Raw genomic sequence first — 23,334 nt, forward strand, 5'->3', positions numbered from 1 at the left:
TTTTGGCAATATGATGAACAAAATTAAAATTAATAATTCACGCCCTGACTATTATAATTTTAAAGTTTTTTAAATTCGTATGTTAAGATCGCCGCTCGAATTAGCTACCCTTTACATATATATATAGTGAAATATCCATAAGTCCCTAAGACTTAAGCACATTCCTACACAGCACACCCAAATACACCCTCCACTATTCCGGATGTACCTAATGGATTCCAGATAAGAATAATATGATCCTAACGACTGGGTTGAGTGGAAAATTCCCAACTCCAAATAAGTCACCCACAGGTAGACTAAACATCGGTCCCGTAATTTAAACATTCCTTGCCTAAGCCCTCACCCCATCTTCATGTTCCCACGTTCAAAGCTCGGACTCGCAATCCCGAAAACAAAAGTAGATTTCAATAAACAAAACTATAAGAATCTAAGAGCACTTGTATGCAAGAGAAATCCAAAGACAATTAAAGTCAGCAACTCCAAAGCTCTTTCTCTTCACTTGATCAGATCCCTTAAGTCCAAAGTCCAAATCAGAAAAGCTCGATACCGAGGCTTGAACGTCAATCAAATCAGACTAATTAGAGGAGTTCAGTTTGAGACCTAATTGTAATCGGTCGGTGTTCTTCAACAAAAATAAAAAATTGTAATCATTCAGTGAAATAAAATTATATTTTTTTCACATATGAGTATTGCAAACATTTAATTATATATTGGTATGCCTATGCTGTAGAATTTTATGTAAAACCTGGTAAAGCTGCCAAATAGGTAGCAGTAACAATTAACAAAATTTACAAAAAAAAAAACTTTATATTTGATAGGAGCTGCTAGAGTTTACAAAATATAAAACAGGCCTTGTAATAAACGTCAAGTTCATATACATTGTCAGTAGAATATTTGGAGCGTCCAAATGCCAATATACTGATTCTAGCATCATACCATACCTTTCAGGCCTTTGTAATATAGAAGTAGCCCCGTGAAAACGCACTCAACTGCATTCGCTGTCGTATTTTAATTGAATTTAAGCGGAGAGCAGCTCTCGCGTTCGTCTAGTCGCGCTTGGTCAGTCGTGAGGTGACAGTGTTGCAACTATAATGGATTATGAGCCATCCGAAAAGATCATAGGTAATTTAATTTCCCTAAGTGGTACTGCGCTACTCTTCCCATACCGTTGAACTTTGTTCCTTTTCGAGAAGAGCAGCAGATTAATGCAATTTTTTTCGGCAGATCGCTACCATGTCATCCGTAAATTGGGCTGGGGCCACTTCTCTACTGTTTGGCTGTGCTGGGACTTGCAGGCAATGAGATATGTGGCAATTAAAATTCTCAAGTCGGCACCGCACTTTGCCGAGACGGACGAGATAAATATACTCAAAACGGTGCGCGAGACCGATCCATCGAATCCACCCATATTTGTATTGTGTTCGAGGTGCTTGGTGACAATCTCCTGAAACTCATACAGAAGTCCAACTTACGCGGTATTCCACTGGCCAACGTCAAAGCTATTACCCGCCAGGTGCTGGAGGGTCTTGACTATCTTCACACGTGCTGCCAGATCATCCACACGGACATAAAGCCCGAGAATGTCCTCCTGTGCGTGGACGAGCCTCATGTGCGCTCACGCTCCGTGGAGAATACATCTTCGGCTACGAATGGACCGCATTCGAATCCAACGTTGCCAACACCTCCTCCGCCGCCGCAAGCAAAGCACAAGGCTATACAGGATCCGGCGTTAGAGGAATGCAAAGTCAACGTAAAGATCGCCGATCTGGGCAACGCTTGTTGGGTTGATCATCACTTGACCGAGGCCATTCAAACGCGCCAATATCGATCACTAGAAGTTATTATCCGTGCGGGCTATAACACCTCGGCGGATATCTGGAGCACTGCATGCATGGTATTCGAACTGGCCACCGGTGACTATCTTTTTGAGCCACACTCCGGCGAATCGTACACCCGCAACGAGGACCATTTGGCCCACATCATCGAGCTGCTGGGTCCAATACCGCGGAACATTTTGTTAAACGGCACCTATGCGGCGAAGTCGTTTACCCGTTCCTGCGAGCTACGAAATATCTCGGGCCTTAAGCCCTGGGGCCTAATGGACGTTCTTCTGGAGAAGTACGAGTGGTCGCAAAAGGATGCGGCGTCATTCGCTTCGTTCCTTAAGCCCATGCTCGAGCTCGATCCGAACAAGCGTGCCACCGCTGCGGAGTGTCTGCAGCATCCGTGGCTTAAATAAGATACGATGCAACCTGGTTGTTGGCTGCGTGCCATACAACCAGCGACAGCAGATGGAGGGGGAGCTCTAGCAGGAACCGGAACAGGAAAAGGAAAAAGAGCAAGAGCAACAGCACTAAAAGGTAGATCACCGGCAGTAACAGCAGACGGAGAAGTTGGCAGCGGCTATATAGAATCTTCGGCATCGGTGGCTACCTTGGCTTTCATCTCATCAATTGCTTCCACATCGGCTGCAGCAATAGCGGCACTGAAGGCCAGACCTTATCTGGTTGCACCCTTTGTAACCACAGCCTCAGCACCACACACTCCACAACCCTACGCATCCATTTCGACAAACACGGCCCGCTCATCGCCAGCTACACCTACACGTCGTCGCATCGCTCCCGAAAACGATTTGCACTTGGTTGAGGACCCGCAGACACCCACCAAGAACAAATCGCATCGCTTTTTCTGGCGCAAGGCACTGCGACGTGTCTTCCAGCGTCGTAAGTGACGGCGTCGCCGGCAGGACTTGCCCCGCTGGCATCGTCCCGTCCGTCGCTGTCGTCGTCGCAACCTGGCTGAGACGCATCTGCGCCTGCTGTGCCTACGGCCAGATCCACTGCGTGCAGCCCGCGTGGCCCTGCTCAGTTGCATCCGCTGCATCCGCTGGCGAGCTCTGGCTACATACGCAACAACAACTTTTACTTCAGCAACCACTAAAGCATCAGCAGCCAGCCAGCCAACCAGCAGTCGCTAATCTCCGTGATCCAGTTAACTCAATTACCATTCGATTTAGTTTTACACATGCCAGCGCTTAACTTATTTCCTGTGTTTTAGATCGACAATTAGACCATCTTTGTTGCTACATATGAAACTATAATATTGTATTACCGCCTACACGAACACTTCCCCACGAATCCTGTACATAGGCTCGACAGTTCTCGATACCATTATTCATTTTAATTAAAGCGACGCATAAGAGTGCGATGGTAGAGCATGAGCAATTGCCCAATACAAAAGCGAATGCTTTTCTATAACGTAACAACCACAAGTGAAAGTATCCTTAACCCCTAATCGGAACTAATAAGCGTATAAATATAATTAAATCATCCGCCACAAAAAAATCGTATTTTTCTACATTAAATAGTAGTGCAAGCGCAAAACAATTGCAGCTTTATCAAATAGATAAATGTTCAAGACACAGGCACACCAAATTTGGCACATTATCAAGACTAGAGGCACACAAAATTTATGGGTTGGGACACGACAACTTTCGGCTTCAAGATCTTTTAACTACACCACTTTCAACTCGCTTTGTTCTACTTCGACTCTCTCTATGCTTGTCCTATTTTCTTATATCTACTTGCACTCACGACGCTACCCATTGCGATGATTTTTGATCATCGCCTATCGATAACTATTGTTACATTCGGCCATCCTGATCACTGTCGTCTGACCCAGACACCCATAGATCTTCCTTTGTAGACGCGTACTTCATATTTTCAAAATATGTACGACCTTCCATCTGAGCTGCTTTCCGTACATCGTATCGGTCGTTTTTTTTTACCTTAGTTACTTCATATGGCCCGAGAAAACTGCTAACTAGTTTTTTGCCAGTCACAAACTGATTTCGTTTAATAGCCACCAGATCTCCTTCTTTATATGTACGCTCGACCTTGCGTTTGCCACCATAGCCGTCTTTATACTTATGCTGTGCCTGCTGAATATGTGTTTTTACCTCCTTGCGTAATTCAGCTCTCTCGGCGGTCAGCAACTTGGCCAGGTGCTCTCGCTCAGCCTGCAGACGCTTGAACTCCTCTGGGTTGCTGCCACTTGATTGCCTCGGTGCGGAGCGAGGTGTTCTCCACATTAATCTCCTCAATCATCGATGTCAGTTCCTTGTTGCTGCACTGCAGCGGGAACAGTTCCTTTTCCGCGCTGCTGATACGTTCAGTGAGTTCGGCGACGCGAAGAGTTAAAGCGTAACGCTGCGTTTCAGCAGCACGTCGCGCCCTCTCTGAGCTGGCCAGATCTTCAGTCAGCTGTAATACTTCTGCCTCCAGGGCCTTGACCTTGCGCTCGGCCTCCTTGCTCAACGCCTGTAGTTCCTCCTTGTCTGCCTTTGCTTCCTCGGCGTCTCGCAGCGCTTGCAGATTTTTCACTACGACGACTCGACTGGCAAAGTTCGATGAAGATTTGCGCACAATGCCATCCTGCAACCAGGCGTCAACTTGTTTTGTAATCGACTCGGATTCCATAGCTGAGTGACGGTTTTGTTGATGACGAAATGGTTTTGTACGATCCTCTGCTGGCTTGTACTCAGCTATCATTGACTCGATCATCGGCTTGTACTGTGGAGAAGCATCTATGTTACTACCAGTCTCAACAATATTGTACATACTTAGCTCTTTTGATTCAGCGCATTCCGGCCGCGCTGACGCATTTGTAAAGGGACATTTTGAAGATATATGACCGCTGCCTGCACATTTAAAACATTTTGTTTCTGCCTTGCAGTCTTTTCTCATGTGTTCATTAGAGTTGTAGCATTGGTTATATTTTTTCTGCCACCACTGTATTGCTTTTGCGGTTTTTCGATAACACACTTGCTCTCGTACAACTCATATTTTTCCAACAGTTGATTTGCTGCCATACAATGCAAATTTGAACTCGCTTTTAATATCCAGCCCGTCAACTATATAAGCGATAATAGACTCAACATCGACTTGCGCTGCAATTTTTTTCATTGTTAGCATGTATTCGTGCATGCTTTCGTCGCTCTTGTTCTTTCGACGCGCGCTTAAATTCGCCAATTAGGGCATTTTTAAGTTTCTCATATGTGCTCACCAACTCTGACTCCAGAGTTCGTATTTCGAATTTCGTATTTGCGCGCTTCTAAAAATTTCCGACCGAAGCCAACAAACTTGCGAAATTTCACAACTTTTTATTTACAACTTTACAACTTTCTGCACGGTATTTTAAAATTATTTGGTCTATTGCTGTCTATTGCTAGTACCCACGAGTTGCAGAGAAATAAAAGGTCCGCCCGGGCAGAGATCCGCAGTACCCGGGTAAGGCTAACTAGACCGGGCGGACGCCACTTGCCCGGACTCTCCGTCATCGACTGGGCTAGTTATTACACGGGCCCCCAGCCTGGCAGACTTTCGGCACGGGTCGAATGACACCTTAGTCCGGCCCGGAGGTGTGGAAATTTTTGAGAGTTACCAGCCCAACTACGATTAGCTAGCACTCTTAGCAGAGACATGACCTAACTAATTTGATTGATAATGATTTTTGAATGATATAATAAAAACCATTTTCTGTAAAAAAATAATCGGTATTTTGATCAGAATTTTTTGAAATGATAAAAATTCAGAATGTTATGTATAGTTGATGAAAGATCTAATATTTTTTCATTACTAGACTAAGAAAAATTTGAAAAAATATTAATAAATAAATTGTATTTTATTTAATATAACTGAGTTATAAGTTTATTAATGAATTTAATGTTAAACATTTTCCCTTGGATACTATTTATAAAATAATATAAAAACGCTGTGCTTGCCGCTTTGACAAGTTTGAGATTTTTGTAAAGGCCATTCAGTACTCGGCCGATTAAGAGTTACGGCCCAACTGACACATAGATGTCATTATGGCATAGTCATTTCGCACTGTACTTTTTATTATTTTTCATACGAGTGAACTCGTCGAGCCCGTGAGTAACTAGATTTTTCCTATGGAAAAAATAGCAAATCACAGTAAAATCTTGTAGGCAGAACAACAGCAGCTGGATCAGTTGGTTCCTCGGGATCAAGGGCCACGAGTACCTCTGCCGCGTGCCCATCGACTACATTCAGGAGACGTTCAACCAGATGGGCCTGGAGTACTTCACCGAGACACTGCAAGTGATACTGAATCCGGGGTTCGACAGTTCCTTGGACTGGGTCTTCGGCGATGAGGAGAAGTGGTACGGCATGATCCACGCCCGATACATCATGTCTGAACGAGGGTTGGATAATATGCACCAAAAGTATGAGAGAGGGGACTTCGAAGTGTGTCCAAAGCTCTCCTGTAGGCAGAAAGCCCTGCCTGTGGGCCCCAGCGGCGTGTGGGTCAAGTCCAACGTGAAGTTCTTCTGCCCTCACTGTAACGATACACATCCTCACCAAAGACACTAAAATAATAAGATGCGTAACGCCATACGATTTTTTGGCACCCGATTTTTTGGACGTGGCTCTAGAGGTGGCTCCAGGCTCTCTCGAGTTTTTGTTCGAGAGAGAAAGAGCGGAGAGCGCTACAGCAAACAGCTCTTTTCTTCGCATACAGTGACAGCAGACGACTGTATGTGTGCACACGTATGCTCATGCATTGTAAATTTTACAAAATATGCCCTTCACCTTAGAAGTTCGTTGACTTTAAATCTATATTATTTTTTTTATCAATTGGCACCATTTGAAAAATTCTTGTTTTGCATTGTCTTAACGTTATTATAATTTAAATAAATCTTAGAAATTGTAATAGCCGAATCTATGGCACTATGCAGCCACTTTTTTGGTGAAGCCCAAATTTGCTCTCTTTCCGCTCGCTTACGCTGGGAGCGTAAGAAATCTAAAAATTGAATTTGCTTGCTTGTGTGAGTAAAAACAAAAGGCGAGAACGCGTATGCTAGAAGACGATTTTCGGGCCGAAATCAATTCTGATCGAAGAAACGAATTTACATATTTGGAGTATTTCGTAGCAATATGATGAAATAAAATAATAATTAATTATTATCGAATTAGCTACCCTCTACATATTTATATTTATGTTGATAATTAATTATGTTTAATATATATTTACTACTTTTATTTGTGCACTTGATGCTCAACAATGAACTTTTTTATACACATTTGTTTTTTATTACCATATTTTTAAAAATATTTCAAAATCTTTAATGTGTATTTTACAAATATTAAAAAAAGATCAGAAGGTACCTTTAGTTTTCCGAAGTATTAAAAATTTAAGTAATAAAAATATATAAAATAAAAAAAAAAATTGAAAAAAGGTTTGTTGCAAAAGTCATATCTGGAGGCACGAAGTGCGGACACAAGCACTCAACAATCATTGCCTTATTAATTTTTCACACGCCGCACGCTGATTACTCTAATGACTATTATTCTACTATAAAGTCATTTTTAAAATTTATTTTGATTCGGCTATTACTATTTCTAATCTATATGTAATAATAACAACTTGAGACCCCAGCCGCCCCTGGACGTCCCCCGGTAAGTAATTCTCCGAATTTAGTCCTTGTTCTTTTCTACACAAAGCGCTTGCATTTGCAGTCTATTTGGCTTCCGGTTTTTACGAGACGGCCTTGATGAAGCTCGAATCGCCCGAGTCCTTGCCCAAGAATATCGGATCCTCGGTCAACAAGTCCCAATGAATGATCTGAATGTTTAACTCCACACGAGGGAGAGCAGAAATGTTTGTCCTATATATCAGTCAGCTTGTACTCACGCCAACAGACAAACCTAAGCATTTTCTATTGACGACGCGGACTGCGGCGCACGTTTTTCCTTCCCTTCACAAAAAGGTTATGCGTGCACCAAAGTTGACATGCCAGGCTGGCCAATGCTTGCTGCATACCGGCATCTCCGCAGCAACGACGTTACCAGCACCACTGAAAGCAGAAACAGGATTAATATAGGCAATGCGCAGGAACAGTAAGCACAATTATTACAATAAGAAATAACACGCGAATTTTCTGCTTCGTTTCCTCTTGGGAGAGGAGAGACCAGTTTCCCTAAATGCCATTGACACTGACAAACGCGAGTAACTGGCGGGAAAAATACTAGAATCCCAAAAATACTAACTTGAAAAATTCTAGTATTTTTGCCCGATAGTCAGCTGGCGGAGAAAAAAAATACTAGCTGATAAGCCCGCCAAGAAGGCTGGCGGGAAAATGCGATTGCTAGCATATCGATCATCCGCCGTGCCTTTGAGCTATCGAAGAAGCCCGCCTACGTGCCTAGCCCAAAGCTGCAAGTCAGTTGAGATTATAAAACCGACAGAGGCGCGCGCGCAACAGTAGCAAAAAGTGAAGCCAGAAGCAACAACAACTTATGGACGGCCAGAACGTGAACCAAAGTGGAGGATGGGCATCGGTGTTATCCATCTCATCGGACGATGGTAACAGCTCATCCTCGCCGCCATCAATAATAGTCTCATCGCTGGATACCACGTCATCGCTTAACTATACTCTAAAATTACCAAAACTATTTTTTCCTATTCCATAAGCTATTTCCTAAGTAACGTAATATTTAAATTTAAATTCCACACTCGAACCATGGCGCGCAAAACTGCCGCCAAGTAATAGAAAAATGACTTCCGCAAATTTAAATCATAAATTAATACTTGTAACTAAGGCGCGCATATCTGCCGCCAAGAAATCCGAAAATGTAATATGCCACAAATTGTCACTATATATTTTTAAGCAGAAATCGGAGGACATGGAACAGCGTCATTAGACGTTAAAAATATATAAAAAAAAAAAAAAAAACAAAAGATTATGCTCGACATCTACTTCGACTTCGAAACTCCCAACTGGCGATCATCTGTCATCCTGCTGCACCAAGCTAAATCCACCCCAACCACTTGCGTCAACTTCTCTGGAGAGCATATTAGTGCGTACAAGGCGGTTTCTGGCGGCAAGCAACATTGACATAAACAAAATACGGACAATTAAAGACGCAACAAATAACATTTATAGACGACAAGGCCCCCCTCCACGCAATAATACCCTTCGTCAGCCGTAAGGCTCAGCAATCCTGAGCAGGTCAATCGGTGGAGCTCGCCAGGAGGCCGCCAGAAAGGCGATGCTAAATCCTTTTCGGCAAAACTTGAACAGGATGACCACGTTTCTCCTCCCATGACTCGGCCATTCAGAAGCGAGTGAATAAATGGCGCCGGAACACAAATAAGATCCAAAAAAAATAGGATCGCTTCAAAAGACAAAGCAAATCCACGACCTTTATCCAAGACAAGCAAGCCAGAGCAAAAACATCTGGAACACTACCAGGACATGCTCCGAAAAGAAAGGAGTGAAAAAAATGACCTGGAACACCACGCGAGTCGGCAATGACAGCCCTCCGACCACCAGCAGAAAGCCAAGAATCATTGACGAAAACACACCATCGCCAGGAAATTCCAACCCATATTTACAAAAAAGCTTCTCGACCCCACTACAAACCTAGCTAAGATAGTCGACAAGCTAAAAGAGTGACGGCCAAAATTGCTCTCTGTCCGCTCGCTTACGCTGAGAGCGTAAGAAATCTAAAAAAAAAAATTTGCTTTCTTGTGTGAGTAAAAACAATAGACGTACTTGTGCTGAAAGACGATTTTCGGGCCGAAATCAATTCTGATCGAAGAAACGAATTTACATATTTGGAGTTTTGGCAATATGATGAACAAAATTAAAATTAATAATTCACGCCCTGACTATTATAATTTTAAAGTTTTTTAAATTCGTATGTTAAGATCGCCGCTCGAATTAGCTACCCTTTACATATATATATAGTGAAATATCCATAAGTCCCTAAGACTTAAGCACATGCCTACACAGCACACCCAAATACACCCTCCACTATTGCGGATGTACCTAATGGATTCCAGATAAGAATAATATGATCCTCACGACTGGGTTGAGTGGAAAATTCCCAACTCCAAATAAGTCACCCACAGGTAGACTAAACATCCGTCCCGTAATTTAAACATTCCTTGCCTAAGCCCTCACCCCATCGTCATGTTCCCACGTTCAAAGCTCGGACTCGCAATCCCGAAAACAAAAGTATTAGATTTCAATAAACTAAACTATAAGAATCTAAGAGCACTTGTATCCAAGATAAATCCAAAGACAATTAAAGTCAGCAACTCCAAAGCTCTTTCTCTTCACTTGATCAGATCCCTTAAGTCCAAAGTCCATATCAGAAAAGCTCGATACCGAGGCTTGAACGTCAATCAAATCAGACTAATTAGAGGAGTTCAGTTTGAGACCTAATTGTAATCGGTCGGTGTTCTTCAACAAAAATAAAAAATTGTAATCATTCAGTGAAATAAAATTATATTTTTGTCACATATGAGTATTGGTATGCCTATGCTGTAGAATTTTATGTAAAACCTGGTAAAGCTGCCACATAGGTAGCAGTAACAATTAACAAAATTTACAAAAAAAAAAAAAACTTTATATTTGATAGGAGCTGCTAGAGTTTACAAAATATAAAACAGGCCTTGTAATAAACGTCAAGTTCATATTGTGTCATTGTCAGTAGAATATTTGGAGCGTCCAAATGCCAATATACTGATTCTAGCATCATACCATACCTTTCAGGCCTTTGTAATATAGAAGTAGCCCCGTGAAAACGCATTCAACTGCATTCGCTGTCGTATTCTAATTGAATTTAAGCGGAGAGCAGCTCTCGCGTTCGTCTAGTCGCGCTTGGTCAGTCGTGAGGTGACAGTGTTGCAACTATAATGGATTATGAGCCATCCGAAAAGATCATAGGTAATTTAATTTCACTAAGTGGTACTGCGCTACTCTTCCCAAACCGTTGAACTTTGTTCCTTTTCGAGAAGAGCAGCAGATTAATGCAATTTTTTTCGGCAGATCGCTACCATGTCATCCGTAAATTGGGCTGGGGCCACTTCTCTACTGTTTGGCTGTGCTGGGACTTGCAGGCAATGAGATATGTGGCAATTAAAATTCTCAAGTCGGCACCGCACTTTGCCGAGACGGACGAGATAAAGATACTCAAAACGGTGCGCGAGACCGATCCATCGAATCCACGCCGTCGCAAAACCGTCCAGATGTTGGACGACTTCAAGATCACCGGCGTTAATGGCACCCATATTTGTATTGTGTTCGAGGTGCTTGGTGACAATCTCCTGGAACTCATACAGAAGTCCAACTTACGCGGTATTCCACTGGCCAACGTCAAAGCTATTACCCGCCAGGTGCTGGAGGGTCTTGACTATCTTCACACGTGCTGCCAGATCATCCACACGGACATAAAGCCCGAGAATGTCCTCCTGTGCGTGGACGAGCCTCATGTGCGCTCACGCTCCGTGGAGAATACATCTTCGGCTACGAATGGACCGCATTCGAATCCAACGTTGCCAACACCTCCTCCGCCGCCGCAAGCAAAGCACAAGGCTATACAGGATCCGGCGTTAGAGGAATGCAAAGTCAACGTAAAGATCGCCGATCTGGGCAACGCTTGTTGGGTTGATCATCACTTGACCGAGGCCATTCAAACGCGCCAATATCGATCACTAGAAGTTATTATCGGTGCGGGCTATAACACCTTGGCGGATATCTGGAGCACTGCATGCAAATTAAAATTGTTACTCTTTATTTATTTAAAAAAATAAATTTTATTTTTTATTATTTAACATTTATTTGGTGATAAACTTTTTCACTTATACTATTACGAGACACTTGGTAACTTATGTTTAACTTCGAGCTGTTGACGATCTCGTCCCGATTCTTTCAGACTCCCGATTCAGACTGATCTTCAAATTCTAAGTCCTAATCCAATCAACCTCGGCCAGAAGCTTTTCTTTCGGAAAATTACCGAACTTTCGATAAAAGCTTTATGCTGGAAATTTTCCACTGCATTGTGAAATTCAATTATGCTGATCGATGCAATTTTTGATTGATACGCAATAAGTCGGCCGTGGCTTGGTCTCGAAGCGGAAGCTGTGTTTACGTTAAGTTTGGGTTGCTTATGTTAGCGGGTAGCTGAGTGCTGGCAAAGGCAATGACAAAAACAAAGACAAGGGCAATTCCGACGAGATTGAAAATTGGAATTTGTTTATAAATTGTGGAAGGGAACTATGTTCATGGGTTGGATAACTCTCCCCCCTCTAAAATGACGCGTCCCGCTTCATTATTAATTTCGTTTAAACGTTCATTTAATTCTGTTAAAAATTCTACATCATTATTTGGTTTTTCTGGTTCTGGCCGTTTTTGTTTGGTTACAAATATATAATACCTGATTTTTATTATTAATATAGTAATGAAATACAAAATGATTAAAATTAATAATATAAATGAAATTGAAATTTTCCAATTGTAAATTTCAATAAATGGGTTTAAAATATTAATGTTGTCAAGAGAAAGTTCTGAATTGTTTGATTTTATATATTCTGATATTTCTAAGTTTTTAAAGTGGTTGGTAGTTATGTACTCAAGTATTTTGTTTTCTGAATTGGTGTATGAAATATTATTTATTGTAGTTGTGCTGTTAAATGTTATTAAATATGACCCATTTAAATGAGAATTGTTCACAATATTATTTCCATTTATTAGAATGGCACCTTCTTGAATGATATCTATATTCTTATTCTTTTCTAGAATTTTAGTGCAAATTGATTTTTCTCCATTTAGTAAGCGGGTAAAACAAGTCTTATCTTTACTTATAATACAATAGTTGTTCAAAAGTTCGTTCTTAAAATTAGATATTTCATAAAAGGTATTTTCGCATTTTGCGACCTGATTACTTATAAGTAATTTTCCATCATTATGTGAAATGGATCTGGCATAGTAAATTTCGCATCTGTTTGTTATAACGGGGTATTTTATATAAATTATTAAGAGTTCTTTATGCAATACAATTTTGAATATGGCGATGTCCATTAAGTCTGCAATAAGTACAGGCTGTTGTTCGTGATCTAATATTTCTTTGATGTCTTCATTGTTTAAAATTTTTATGTTGAATAAATCAATTTTGGCCAGTGTGATAGTATCAATAATATTTTGTAAGTCAAATGTTAATAAACGTAGGCGATGTTTTCTTAATGGCAATTCTTGATCGATAAAAATGTTTTTAAAATGATCGGAAAGTGATTTTATCTCTTTAAACAATTTGGAATTAATAATAAATTGTTGGTTATTGTTTTCAATTAAATCATTTATTTTATTCTGTATTTTAATGAAATCATCGTGATCCGGAGTTCCAGCTAACCATTTCCAAACAGTGCCTAACTCATTTATTCCCCTTTTTGATCTAGTTGGTATCAGTTGTGACAAAATTAATTCTATTATCTGTATTTCGTAAGTAATTTCCCATTGTGTCCGTGTATTTTTATCTTTTCTTACATATCCTGATTCTAGATTGATTATTTCTTTATAAAAACTTAAGTTAGTTACGTGGTATAAGTCAGCATATGATTCATAGGTAAGGACATCCTTTTTGTCTTTGAACAGGAAAAATTCGTGATTGGAGTAATCAATTATTTCTGAAGTGGTTATCATTACGAATGTTATTAAAAGTAATACGAAATGCATTTTCTGTAATTTAATAAAAAAAATATGGTATTTGTTAAAACTTAATGTTGTCTTTGTGAATAGTCCTGTTTCTACTATTTATTATAACTTTGTTAGGTAAGTTTTCCTTAACAACCTGTTTTTTATATCTAGTTTTTAGCTTATTTCTTTCGCCGTGTTTTTTCTCATAAACTACTTGACCTACGTGATATTCTTTTTCTCTGCGACCTTCATTGTGTGTCACTAACATTTTTTCTTGTGTATTCTTTAGAATTCTTGAAATGTTTTCGTGATTAACTTTATTATATAGAATATCAAAGGGTTTTTGGTTTGTTGTAGAATGAATGCTTTGGTTGAATTCTTTTGCGGCTCTAATAATTATTTCAGAATAGTCAGTGAGATTAAATTCTTCTTTTATACAGCGAGCTAATTCTGTTAATGTTGAATGTGCTCTTTCTACTTGTCCGTTCGAGGTACTGTGTCTGGGGTCGGCGAAATGTAGAGTTAAACCACATCTTTGTGCAAAGGATTTAAATTGAGCAGAGGTGAAGCTCGGTTCATTATCTGTCATAATTACTTTGGCGTGGGGAAAATGTTGGAGTAATTCCATTACTTTATTTTCGATGTTTAGTTTATTTTGAATTTCTTTTACAACCAGGAATTTTGAATATGCGTCAATACAGGTTAAGAAAATAAGACTTTGCGCGTAAAAAATGTCGATGTGTAAGTTCTCTCCTTCTTTAGTTGGAATAGGAGCTTCTCCAATAGGGATTTTAATAGGATGCCGGTTGTATTTATTTTCGTTGCAAATTGTACAATTTTTTATGTATTCCTTTAATTTGATATATAAATTTGGCCAATAAAATAATCTATTAATTTGTTTATAATTTTCGTCTAATCCTCTGTGAGCACGACTATGTGTTTCTTCTATTATGATAGCCTTATCTTCGTTATTTTCCACGTCTTGTAGAAATATTTTAGTATAAAGAAATTTGTTGTTAAAGTTATTTTTTAATGGTAATTGAATATGATAAAGATCTTCTAAAGTGCAATGAATTCCTACCGTTATGTTTGGTTTTATATATTCCCTTAAAATTTCTATTAAGTTTTCTGGCGTATCATATTCAATTATATGTCTAGTCTTATCAAAAACATTCAATGACTCATGTATTGTATACCTCCCCTTTGTTAATAACAGTTGTTGTTGAAACTGATTTAACGGTTTTCGGGTCTCTTGTATTACATTTTCAAAACTACTTTCGGCAGAATGCTGTGTATTTTGATCTGAGTTTGATTGTTCTAAGTCGCTGTTAGTAATATTATTTATTTTTATTCGAGATAATGCGTCGGCTACGACATTAGTTGTTCCGGGTTTATATATTATTTTCGGGGTGAAACTTTCTATAAAGGAGTACCATCTTTTCATTTCTACGTTCGGGTTTTTATCTGAGATTGTGAAAGATAAGGATTGATGGTCTGTTTGTATTTCTATACCAATTACACCATATAAGTAATTCCTGAGATTTTTAAGAGCCCAAACTATTGCCAACAATTCCTTTTTATTTGTGGCATAAAGTTGTTCGGTTTTATTTAAAGTTTTGGATATGAAAGTAATTGGTTTATTATCCTGTGATAAAACTGCTCCGATAGCTACATCTGATGCGTCTGTTGTTAAAGTGAATTTTTTGTTATAATCTGGTTGAACTAATTCCACTTGTGCTATTAAATTATCTTTAAGTTCTTCAAAAGCTTTAACAGCTGGGTCGTCTAACTGTATTGTAATTTTTGTAGACATTCTCCTAGAAATTTTTCCATTATCTCCTCCTAGGTATTTGGTTAAAGGTTTTGCAATTTTTGCATAATTTCGGACAAATTTACGGTAATAGCCGGTGAGGCCTAGAAAACTTCGAAGTTCTCTAATGTTTTGTGGAATCGGATACTTCATAATTGTGGAGATTTTCTCAGGATCTGTTTTAATTACATTGTGAGATACTATATAACCTAGAAATGCTGTTTCTAATTTAAAGAATTTTGATTTTTCTAGAGAAATTTTCATATTAGCTTGTTGTAATATATTTATTATTTGAATTAAATCTGTGTAATGTTGTTCAATTGTATTAGAAAATATTATTATATCATCCATATAAACATGACAAGTTTTTCCGACTTGTTCTCTCAATATGTCATCCATTGCTCTTTGAAATATTCTAGGGGCGTTTGTTAACCCAAATGGCATACGTAAGAATTCAAATTTTCCGTTATTTATAGAGAATGCTGTTTTTTCAATATCTGAATTTTTCATTAAAATTTGGTGGAATCCTGATTCCAGATCAATGGTTGAGAAATATTTTGACTTCCCTAAGTTAGATAATATTACAGACGGATCTTGCATCGGATATCTGTCAGGTATTGTGCTTTCATTTAATTTTTTGTAGTCAATAACTAATCGATGTTTTGGAGATCCATCTTCGTTTTGACCTTTTTTAGGCACTACTAAAACTGGTGAATTGTAGGGGCTTCTACTTGGTCTTATAATTTGTTCTTTTAACATTCTATCGATTTCATTATTAACGAAATCTGAGACTGACATAGCATAAGGATATTGTTTGCTATAAATTGCTCTGTCATTGACTGTATTTATTTCTCCTCGAATATCGGTACGAAAAGGAATTTGCGTATTTATTTTAGAATGCTCCTTTTCAATTTTATTCATAACTTTATTTTCAAATTCTTTTATTTGATTTGAAATAATATTTAGGTTGTGCATTTTTTCTTTGTCGGAAAACTCAACGACTGCGTGCTCGGTATTTGTGGATTCCAAGCTATTTGATTTAGGACTGACGGAATTAACATCGTCGGCTTGTTCAGGATTTTTTAATCCCAAACTGATATATTTTTTATTAGCGGATAAATCTACGCTGGCGTGCTCAGGATTTTTTGATCCCAAACTGATATATGGTTTATTAGCGGATAAATCTACGCTGGCGTGCTCAGGATTTTTTGATCCCAAACTGATATATTGTTTATTAGCGGATAAATCTACGCTGGCGTGCTCAGGATTCATTGATCCCAAGCTATATAAACTGCCTTCAGCAATTACTGTTTCGTTTTTATATATCTTTTGCTCATCTAAATATTTTTTAATTAAATATTCTTTTAATGGAAGAATATTTTTTTCCTCGATTAAACACAAATCGTTTTTATCCTCGTCAAAATATTGGAGTTTCTCTTTATTTCCCTTATACTCCATGATTCCTTTCTCGATATCTAATTTAGCTCCAATCTTTCTTAACAAATTGAATCCAATTAATAGATCAGATTCTAAACCCTCAATTTCATAGAATAAATGTTGTTCCCCAAATATATTTATCAAATGATAATATTTTATGATTGAATATCCATGAACTGTAGATACTCTTTTATGTATTGATAATTCCCTTTTATTCTCATAAATACCCTTTTTTATATAGCACGCGGTGGCTCCTGTGTCTATTAATATTTTGAATTGTCTTTTAGTTTTTCTGTCTACCCTTGTGATATGAGGCATCCCTCTGTAAGGTGCTGATCTAAAAAATGGTTCTCGTTGATATTATTTACTCTCATTGTTTTATGAGCTGGCTGGTTGACTGTTCCCGTTGATTCCCGTTTTATTGGGGGGTGTGTTTCGGACTGATTTACAAGGCCTGCGCTTGTGTTGTGTTTTTGCGATGGGTATTGATTATAATTATTTCTTTGGAAATTATTATTAAAATTGTGTCGGTTATTATTATAACTCCACTGGTTGTTATTATTCCTAGGATGATTATAATTTTTAAACGGACGATTTTGAACTCTTATGGAGTCGTCTACTTCCATAGGTTCTGGTGGTGGTTGAACTTTGGAATTATTATTAAAATTCCAATTGTTATTCGTTCCGAAGTTGTGGTGTGGTGGTGGTTGAACTTTGGAATTATTATTAAAATTCCAATTGTTATTCGCTCCGAAGTTCCCGTTTTGCGGCCAATTATTATTTATCCTATTTGGTGTATTATTAATCTGTCTAGGGGCAAATCTAAGGTTGTTTCCTTGATTTCTGTTTTCACTTCTAAATCCATTATACCTATTGGCAAATTGAGCTCTAAAGTTGTTAGACTCTAATTCCTGACACTTTGCCAAAGCATTTGGCAAATCTGGTGGGTTGAGAGAGAAGAGTGTTTCTGAGATTGAACCGTTTAATCCAGAAATAAAAATTCTTAGCGCGTTGCTCCTAATTGTTTTATTTGTTTCCTTGGTTATTAGGCTGTCCTTTCCATAAGTCATTATAGTTTTATTTATAAGTAACGTCATTTTCTTATTTACTTCGTTGTAGAATTCGTTAATGGTCATGCGTCCCTGTCTTAAGATGCTTAATTCTGTTTCGAGTATATGGATTGGTCTTTTATCGCTATAGATAAAATCCAATCTAGAAAGAATCGCTTGAAAGTTTAAAACGGTACCATGGTTGGTTAAAGCATCATGTGCTGCTCCCATGATTTTATTACGTAAAATTGTTAAGGCGATAAAATATTGTTCACTTTCAATTTTATATAGACTCATTGCGGTTTCCGCCGCTTCTCTCCAGCCTACATATTGGGTTATTTCTCCTGTGAACTTTGGTAAGGATTTAATTACTTCTAATGTAGTTTCGCATTTTATGGTTCGGTCTATTGTTTGGATCTTATAGTCTTCTACCTCATTTTTGTTAGCGGCTAACTGCTCTTCTAACCCTTCAAGTTTTCTGGTTACTTCACTCAACTGTACATTTATTAATCTGTTTATTAATTCCATTGTCAGATTACTGGCGCTGGATATCCCGCCCGAAAGGGTTGATACTGAACCTCCGGTTGCCATTTTTAAATTTAAATTATCAAAACTATTTATCAAATCTTCCAGATTGTTTTAAATTAAATTGATATTGTAATATTTAATTTCAAAGTAGTATTCTCTGTTTCTTAATCTTAAATTTTTTTTTTTAAATTTTATTTAAAGACTTAGTGTTGTTTTTATCTGCTCACGATACTTTCCGTGGGAGTTCTTCCTTCAGCGTAGTTGGTGGAGGGTAGGGGTCTTCCTTCAATTGGTTGTTCTTAATAATTCTTTTTTGGTGTCTTCCTTCAATTGGTTGTTCTTAATAATTCTTTTTTGGAGTCTTCCTTCAATTGGGTCGTCTTGATAATTATTTATTGGGGTCTTCCTTCAATTTTTTATATGGCCTTTTTATTTTTGAATTTGAATTTTGAAATTGAATTTGTTTGAATTTCTTTGGTTTCGTAGTTGAGTTCTGAATTTTTATTATGTTATGTTTATGTTATTATTATTATTGTTTATTATTATTATGTTCTCGTAATTTGTATTAAGTATTCAGTCCACCTTTTTATGTTAAATACTTAATTGGATTATTGCATTTATTGATTTCCAATTAAGTTTTTTATCACGATCACTTTCACATTAGTTAGGCGTCGTTGTATCGTTGTGGATGTTTTAATTTTTCCACTAAAAATATGGATTGTTGGCGGCGCGAGTTCCGTTTTATTTTTAACTTATTATCGTTAATATTTATTTAGAACTTTTGAATACGCCGCCCCACGTTGGGCGCCAATTAAAATTGTTACTCTTTATTTATTTAAAAAAATAAATTTTATTTTTTATTATTTAACATTTATTTGGTGATAAACTTTTTCACTTATACTATTACGAGACACTTGGTAACTTATGTTTAACTTCGAGCTGTTGACGATCTCGTCCCGATTCTTTCAGACTCCCGATTCAGACTGATCTTCAAATTCTAAGTCCTAATCCAATCAACCTCGGCCAGAAGCTTTTCTTTCGGAAAATTACCGAACTTTCGATAAAAGCTTTATGCTGGAAATTTTCCACTGCATTGTGAAATTCAATTATGCTGATCGATGCAATTTTTGATTGATACGCAATAAGTCGGCCGTGGCTTGGTCTCCAAGCGGAAGCTGTGTTTACGTTAAGTTTGGGTTGCTTATGTTAGCGGGTAGCTGAGTGCTGGCAAAGGCAATGACAAAAACAAAGACAAGGGCAATTCCGACGAGATTGAGAATTGGAATTTGTTTATAAATTGTGGAAGGGAACTATGTTCATGGGTTGGATAACTTGCATGGTATTCGAACTGGCCACCGGTGACTATCTTTTTGAGCCACACTCCGGCGAATCGTATACCCGCAACGAGGACCATTTGGCCCACATCATCGAGCTGCTGGGTCCAATACCGCGGAACATTTTGTTAAACGGCACCTATGCGGCGAAGTCGTTTACCCGTTACTGCGAGCTACGAAATATCTCGGGCCTTAAGCCCTGGGGCCTAATGGACGTTCTTCTGGAGAAGTACGAGTGGTCGCAAATGGATGCGGCATCATTCGCTTCGTTCCTTAAGCCCATGCTCGAGCTCGATCCGAACAAGCGTGCCACCGCTGCGGAGTGTCTGCAGCATCCGTGGCTTAGATAAGATACGATGCAACCTGGTTGTTTGCTGCGTGCCATACAGCCAGCAACAGCAGATGGAGGGGGAGCTCTAGCAGGAACCGGAACAAGAAAAGGAACAAGAGCAAGAGCAACAGCACTAAAAGGTGGATCACCGGCAGTAACAGCAGACGGAGAAGTTGGCAGGGGCTATATAGAATCTTCGGCATCGGTGGCTACTTTGGCTTTCATCTCATCAATTGCTTCCACATCGGCTGCAGCACTGAAGGCCCGACATTATTTGGTTGCACCCTTTGTACCCACAGCCTCAGCACCACCCACTCCACAACCCCACGCATCCATTTCGACAAACACGGCCCGCACATCGCCAGCTACACCTACACGTCGTCGCATCGCTCCCGAAAACGATTTACACTTGGTTGAGGACTTGGGTGTGGCACTTGCTCAAATAGAGGACCCGCAGACACCCACCAAGAACAAATCGCATGGCTTTTTCTGGCGCAAGGCACTGCGACGTGTCTTCCAGCGTCGTAAGTGACGGCGTCGCCGGCAGGACTTGCCCCGCTGGCATCGTCCCGCCCGTCGCTGTCGTCGTCGCAACCTGGCTGAGACGCATCTGCGCCTGCTGTGCCTACGGCCAGATCCACTGCGTGCAGCCCGCGTGGCCCTGCTCAGTTGCATCCGCTGCATCCGCTGGCGAGCTCTGGCAACATACGCAACAACAACTTTTACTTCAGCAACCACTAAAGCATCAGCAGCCAGCCATCCAACCAGCAGTCGCTAATCTCCGTGATCCAGTTAACTCAATTACCATTCGATTTAGTTTTACACATGCCAGCGCTTAACTTCTTTCCTGTGTTTTAGATCGACAATTAGACCATCTTTGTTGCTACATATGAAACTATAATATTGTATTACCGCCTACACGAACACTTCCCCACGAATCCTGTACATAGGCTCGACAGTTCTCGATACCATTATTCATTTTAATTAAAGCGACGCATAAGAGTGCGATGGTAGAGCATGAGCAATTGCCGCATACAAACCATATATGTGTTAGTGTACTTTTACCCGAGATGCGAATCGGCAAATCTACATTTATAAGCGTACGTAGTTAAATGAAATGGAGTCGATCCATCGATGGGTGTCTCACACGCGTCATCGTCGATTCGATGGAATAGGGCAGTAGGGCAACGCGTCTGGATTTTTATAAGCATATGTATATGTACATGGATGCAGAAACTTGAGCTGAACATAACAATAATGATAACGTAGTTAATTAGTTTATCCTCGGCTTAGTGATCGACATGAACAATTGGCGGCCTTTGCATGGGTTGCTGCCACTTGATTGCCTCGGTGCGGAGCAAGGTGTTCTCCACATTAATCTCCTCGATCATCGATGTCAGTACGTTGTTGCTGCACTGCAGCGGGAACAGTTCCTTTTCCGCGCTGCTAATACGTTCAGTGAGATCGGCGACGCGAAGAGTTAAAGCGTAACGCTGCGTTTCAGCAGCACGTCGCGCCCTCTGGCCAGATCTTCAGTCAGCTGTAATACTTCTGCCTCCAGGGCCTTGACCTTGCGCTCGGCCTCCTTGCTCAACGCCTGTAGTTCCTCCTTGGCGGCCTTTGCATCCTCGGCGTCTCGCAGCGCGTCTTTGACTTGCGCTTGCAGCTTTTTCACCACGACGACTGGCAAAGTTCGATGAAGATTTGCGCACAATGCCATCCTGCAACCAGGCGTCAACTTGTTTTGTAATCGACTCGGATTCCATAACTGAGTGACGGTTTTGTTGATGACGAAATGGTTTTGTACGCTCCTCTAGCGAGGAGGACCTTCATCGACACCGGGCATTCAGCGTCGTTTTCTGCTGGCTTGTACTCAGCTATCATTGACTCGATCATCGGCTTGTACTGTGGAGAAGCATCTATGTTACTTCCAGTCTCAACAATATTGTACATACTTAGCTCTTTTGATTCAGCGCATTCCGGCCGCGCTGACGCATTTGTAAAGGGACATTTTGAAGATATATGACCGCTGCCTGCACATTTAAAACATTTTGTTTCTGCCTTGCAGTCTTTTCTCATGTGTTCATTAGAGCCGCAGTTGTAGCATTGGTTATATTTTTTCTGCCACCACTGTATTGCTTTTGCGGTTTTTCGATAACACACTTGCTCTCGTACAACTCATATTTTTCCAACAGTTGATTTGCTGCCGTACAATGCAAATTTGAACTCGCTTTTAATATCCAGCCCGTCAACTATATAAGCGATAATAGACTCAACGTCGACTTGTCCAAGCGCTGCAATTTTTTTCATTGTTATCATGTATTCGTGCATGCTTTCGTCGCTCTTCTTCTTCCTGTGCGTCAACTTTGTACATGTACATCGGCACCATTAGGGCATTTTTAAGTTTCTCATATGTGCTCACCAACTCTGACTCCAGAGTTCGTATTTCGAATTTCGTATTCGCGCGCTTCTAAAAATTTCCGACCGAAGCCAACAAACTTGCGAAATTTCACAACTTTTTATTTACAACTTTACAACTTTCTGCACGGTATTTTAAAATTATTTGGTCTATTACCCACGAGTTGCAGAGAAATAAAAGGTCCGCCCGGGCAGAGATCCGCAGTACCCGGGTAAGGCTAACGAGCCCGGGCGGACGCCACTTGCCCGGACTCTCCGTCTTCGACAGGGCTAGTTATTACACGGGCCCCCAGCCTGGCAGACTTTCGGCACGGGTCGAATGACACGTTAGTCCGGCCCGGAAGTGTGGAAATTTTTGAGAGTTACCAGCTCCAGCCCAACTACGATTAGGTAGCACTCTTAGCAGAGACATGACCTAACTAATTTGATTGATAATGATTTTTGAATGATATAATAAAAACCATTTTCTGTAAAAAAATAATCGGTATTTTGATCAGAATTTTTTGAAATAATCCCAATTCAGAATGTTATGGTATAGTTGATGAAAGATTTAATATTTTGTCATTACTAGACTAAGAAAAATTTTAAAAAATATTAATAAATAAATTGTATTTTATTTAATATAACTGAGTTATAAGTTTATTAATGAATTTAATGTTAAACATTTTCCTTTGGATACGCTGTGCTTGCCGCTTTGACGAGTTTGAGATTTTTGTAAAGGCCATTCAGTACTCTGCCGATAAAGGGTTACGGCCCAACTGACACATAGATGTCATTATGGCATAGTAGGCCTTGTCATTTCGCACTGTACTTTTTATTATTTTTCATACGAGTGAACTGGCAACATGTCGAGCCCGTGAGTAACTAGATTTTTCCTATGGAAAAAATAGCAAATCACAGTAAAATCTTGTAGCCAGAACAAC

The 23,334-nt window shown here is 39.6% G+C and overlaps 1 protein-coding gene and 2 pseudogenes across 1 annotated transcript; all 3 read left to right on the forward strand.

Moving 5' to 3' along the window:
• The first annotated feature begins 886 nt into the window (after positions 1-886).
• LOC117150182 lies at positions 887-2,254 on the forward strand (annotated as a pseudogene).
• A 3,727-nt stretch (positions 2,255-5,981) lies between these two features.
• Positions 5,982-6,395, forward strand: LOC117150190 (stellate orphon protein at 12D-like; the record flags this gene model as incomplete). Its single annotated transcript, XM_033316973.1, has 1 exon — positions 5,982-6,395. A coding segment is annotated over one exon (414 nt), but the record flags the coding sequence as incomplete, so codon positions are not given.
• Positions 6,396-10,521: 4,126 nt separating this feature from the next.
• Positions 10,522-21,028, forward strand: LOC117150181 (annotated as a pseudogene).
• The last annotated feature ends 2,306 nt before the right edge of the window (positions 21,029-23,334 follow it).

This window comes from Drosophila mauritiana, unplaced genomic scaffold, assembly GCF_004382145.1.
Source record: "Drosophila mauritiana strain mau12 unplaced genomic scaffold, ASM438214v1 Y_41, whole genome shotgun sequence".
NCBI lineage: Eukaryota > Metazoa > Arthropoda > Insecta > Diptera > Drosophilidae > Drosophila > Drosophila mauritiana.